At 39.9% G+C, this 4,861-nt stretch overlaps 1 protein-coding gene across 1 annotated transcript in view; it reads left to right on the forward strand.

Moving 5' to 3' along the window:
• DNAJB6 (DnaJ heat shock protein family (Hsp40) member B6) overlaps nucleotides 1–4,861 on the forward strand; it is a 101,754-nt gene that overhangs the window by 28,472 nt on the left and 68,421 nt on the right. The window contains exons 6-7 of the mRNA XM_019508158.1: nucleotides 1,966–2,097; nucleotides 2,677–2,815. Of these exons, the coding sequence (XP_019363703.1) occupies nucleotides 1,966–2,097; nucleotides 2,677–2,815 (271 nt within the window). The remainder of the gene's footprint in view (nucleotides 1–1,965; nucleotides 2,098–2,676; nucleotides 2,816–4,861) is intronic.

Below are 4,861 nucleotides of genomic sequence, written 5' to 3' on the forward strand. Positions count from 1 at the left end.
AAGCTCTGGCCACATAACCACTCTTTCATTATTCCTGTACTTGTCTAGGTGTCTGAGGAGATGTTTTCCATGATTCTCTGTGGAGAAGCTAAAGGATTCTTTCCCGTTTGGTTGTATTGATTTCAGGAGAATTAAAGGGGAATTGTATGGGGAGTTTTGGAAGATGGATTATTTGCACATTTACCTGTCCTCACTGCAAAGTGTAGGCCTTCCTGCTGAAGTTGAAGTGAAACACTGACTGTTGTCCCAACCGTAAAGGGTACTCCAGACTTAAAGCGCTTGAAATTTGGGACAAGGTTTTGTGTGTGTAGGAATGGTGAGGTGTTCAGTTATAAAACTCCTAGAGTCTTTAACTGTGCAATGAAGATCTCATTATTATTGAGCAGTATCATTTGAGAAGTGACTCTGGGAGACTGAAGGCTCCTTGAGGGCCTGGGAGCTTCATATTCCCCACTCAACTGAGTGTCTCTAAACTTTGGTTACTGTTGTGGTAGAGGTAGGGAGTTTTGACCCTGGCACAGGCAATTTGTACTGGCAATTATTGCAGTGGATTATAAGGTCAGAGCTAGGTTATGCATAATTTTTTTGTTTTATTTTTAACACCAGGTAACTAAAGAAAAAATGGACTATAAATAGAAAGCATAACAGTGGGCAGTAATATAATATAGATTGCTTCTACACATGAGTGAATGACCTTCATAACTCACTCATGAGTCATTCTGGAACTAGCAGGAATATATTGGATTATCCTGCTAACTGGAATGGCTTTGCTTGCTAGTTTAATGTGCCAAACTGAAAAGTGGAGTCTCATGCACTACTCTGTGTGTAATGCTTTCTTGCAAAAATTTAGTTCTAGTTGTGAATTCACTTTGTCACTTCCATGACACAAATTGGTTAGTAGATTTGCTAATGTGCCTTCTGCATTAAAGATTCCCTATAATGATTTATTTTTGGTAAATTGATGTTGTACCTTTTTTGAGACTTGGTGGAAAATTCTGAAAAGATCTTGATGAGGAAAATCATATGTGTTTTAAAACAATTAGGAATGCAAGTCTGGTTCTTCCTCACTTTGGAGATGTTGTAAGGTGCACAAGGAATTTTTACTCTGAACTGTTTATGTTTTAATTAAGATGGAGGGTGGGTTTCAGGCTGTTTTAGTTGCAGAACTAAAAAAACAAACCCAAAATGAGGGCCATCACAAACATGTTGGAAAACCATGTGTTGAAGAATAAGTCAGTTTTGCAACACAGTACTTTCAACACTGCTCAACAGATCACCACCCCAGCATGTCCAAAATTATTGTCTTTGTGTAACTAACCCATGTTGTAAAATATTGTCTGTGGTGTATAATAGTTTTGTAAAAATCTATTATAGTAGAAAAGGTAATTCTGATTTTTTCAGAGCTTTTTTTAATGTATCAGTATGCTAACAGTATGTTTTGCTGTGGAGAATTACTGCTAGGTACAAATTTTGATGTGGTGATCATTTGTCTAGCCCCGCAGTGACAAGGGCACTTAACTCAGTGCCAACCCAGCCTCAACTGGAGAAGGGGGGCATGGCTTGGTCCTGATCTGGCTGTGCTGGGGGATGGTTGTGACCCAGTTCCTACCTGTCCCGCAGGACTTAAGATTTTGGCAGTGGGGAAGGGTGGCAGTATTGTCACTATTCCCCTGCTGCCAAATTTTATGACCTGTGGGGAGCCCTGCAGACTGCGTTTCAAGGCTCCGCAGGCTGCATTTGGCCTGCAGCCTAGCGGTGAGCACCCCTGTAATATTTATTTTACTCCAGTAGGCTTTTTCTGACCGAGTCATAACCATATGCTTCACTGGGAAATGCTAGAACCCCTCTCTAAACAGGAAATATCTTTAAAGGAAATTTTAATTTTTAAATATAGTTGCTACAGAAATAATGAAGATCCTTAAAAAAAAAAAAAAAAATCTAAGACTTATTTTTTTTTGTTTATAGAAGATCCTTTTGAGGACTTCTTTGGGAACAGTAGAGGTCCACGTGGAAGCAGAAACCGAGGTGGTGGATCATTTTTTTCTACATTTAGTGGTTTTCCTACATTTGGAAGTGGCTTTCCTTCATTTGATACAGGTAAATATTTGAAGCAGACTTTAAGTTGAAAGTTGTACTGGTGCCAAAAGGGTCTAACTTTTGCTGTAAACGGAGTTGTAAGGTTAAAGTAATATTAGATGCATACAAAAATCATGAAAAGTGTTAGAGCGCAGTTATGGAAATGAAAAATTGATCTGAGTGTTATTCTTTACAGAAACTGAGGTACTAAAAATAGTTATTTATCTACCCACCTTAACAGTGTGGTTCATTTTCACAACATACTTGATTTCTAAATGTGTGTATTCTTGAGTGCCCAGCTTAAGCATTACTGCTGAGTTTTGATACTTTAAATTGAATTCAGTGAGTAGCCAGTACTTAACTTTTTTCAGGCACCAATGACCCAAATTTTAGAAGGGGAGCTAATTTCATTAGAATTAAAACAGTCTCCAGCCAGCCAGTTTTAAGAAAGTATCCTAATAATCTATCGAAGAGAAAATAATTGTCTTTTTTGGCCCATTGTTGAAAACTACAATATGAAGCTTTTGCCTACTGAAAATAAGCAGGGTCTTTTTAAACTAATTTGGTCAATAACTTTCGTGTCAACTTTATTCCCAACAGGTTTTACTTCATTTGGTTCATTGGGCCATGGGGGCCTTACTTCATTCTCCTCGACGTCATTTGGTGGCAATGGGATGGGATACAAATCAGTATCAACTTCTACTAAAATAATTAATGGCAGAAAAATTATTACAAAGAGGTAATGGCACATTATAAGTAATGCATATGTTCTAATGAATTTGTCAAAGCCAGCAGCACCTTTTCCCCCCTTATTTTGATTTCCATACTGTATTTTTGTTAGTATCTATAATTTATAGAAACAAAGGATCTTGTTTGGGTTATCTGTCTCTTCCATTACAGGATAGTTCCTACCATGTATATATGTAAACAGGCAGGCTTACCTGGATACCTGATGGATAAGGGTTGAGTCAAAGTGAGGAAGCTCCAAACAGGTGTCAGATGTTTTAATCGGGGCACTACTGTCAGCTGCTAGGAAGGGATCAAGTAATGGGACTACTTCTGGGTTGATGTTTTTGGAACTTCTTCTGGATGAACCATCTTTTATTTATTTTTTTGGCCTCTGGCTAGTCAGTACTTGAATTTAGAGCCTTGCTTCCTGCAAGAGAAAGTACAGCGTCCTCTTCATTTCCTGTGAGGCTATTAACTGGAGATGAGGAGGCTCTTGTTAGTTTACTCAGCAGTGCTAACCTTCTGATTTTAAGGCAGGTGGAATATAATGGGTCGCATTTGCTACTTTCTCCAGTTTGTTAGTCATGTACTTTTTCCACTTAGTAGGCTTTCCCAACCAGCTTTTGAAGTGAAATTAACATTTTTTCAGTATTGCAGTTGCCCATCTTGATTTAAAGAGCAAATGGTTTTGTCTTCTGTTGGGTAAATTCTTACGAGCAGGTAGGACATTCCACCAAGAAAAGCCCTGGTGTACTTCTTAATGGAAGATTCTAGCTAAATACCTTCCTCCAGTACCCTTCATCAGCTTGCAGCATTTGACAGGATGGAGATGGACAACCTTTTGTGACCACAGGAAACAGGATAAGGAGCAATAGTCTTAAATTGCAGCCAGGGAAATAAAGGTAGAGATTAGGAAGAATTTTGTCACTATGAGGGAAGCTGAGCATTGGAGCACGCCAACTAAACAAGTTGCAGAACATCTATCCTTGGATGCCTTTAAGAGCAAATTTAGACAAACACTTGACTGGGAAGCTTTAGTCAAAGGTGATACTGGCTTCAGCAGGGAGTTGGACTAGATGGTCTTCTGTGGTCACTCCCAGCCTACTATTCTATGATTTCTGTGGACTACTAATTGAGGAGCCTTTGCTGTTGCCCAAGAGGCTCTCTTGAAGTCCATCTGTTATATCTTCAGTTGTGATTTTTGTGAGCAATTAAGAGGTACAGTTATCCTAACGTGTTATAACACAGTTTGGGTTCACATAGCAGTGTGGAATCTTTCTGAATAAATACCCAAAACAACAGTACAGGTGCATTCTGGAAAATATGTAGACAGCTTATTAGGGAATCAAAAGCCCAGACAGAAAAGCAGGGCCAGTGTACCATAATTCTCTATTGCCCAGATACTTGGTTAGGAGAAGTCAAATTAATTAGCTGACATGGTTAAGAAAGTCCTCACTGTAGAGTGAAAAAGTGTTACAGGCACACAGCTCTTAACCAAGGAAGAAAAATGCTGTTAACTGACAGCCTGGTTAATAAAACTTTTAAATGCCATAATTCAGCATGCGTTTAGAGATAACCAAGCCATCAACATATTTAAAAAACTTTACATAGCAAGAGAAATAAGGCACTACGTGTGTCATATATCCTTATATATCTAGAAGAAATTGCTGCTTAAATTGTGCTGCGAAGTATACAAGAAATCATAGTAATATGCAGCTTGGATGTGCTCTGCAGAGAGGCATCCACAGAAAAATTAGGGGCAGGCAAAACACAGCTCATGAACCGTATCCAGCCCACAGTGCCCACCAACAAATTGCATCACACTGAGTCCTCCTGCCCACAGAGGTGGGGGCAAGGTGCCCATTTATACACCCCCCCCCCCAAACATATACCTCTTGCACCTCACTCCCACCCTCGTGGGCACAAGGGCCTGACTTGGCCAGAAGGCAGCTTCTACATCGGGCTGCTGCTACTGCTGCTACTGCTGCTGCTGCAACCACCAGGGACTTGCTCAGCTTCCCTGGCATCCCCCTCGCTCCAGGCAGCAGGTAGGGAA

This window comes from Gavialis gangeticus, unplaced genomic scaffold (genome assembly GCF_001723915.1).
Source record: "Gavialis gangeticus isolate Ggan-Ray unplaced genomic scaffold, GavGan_comp1, whole genome shotgun sequence".
In the NCBI taxonomy this organism is placed as follows: Eukaryota; Metazoa; Chordata; order Crocodylia; family Gavialidae; genus Gavialis; species Gavialis gangeticus.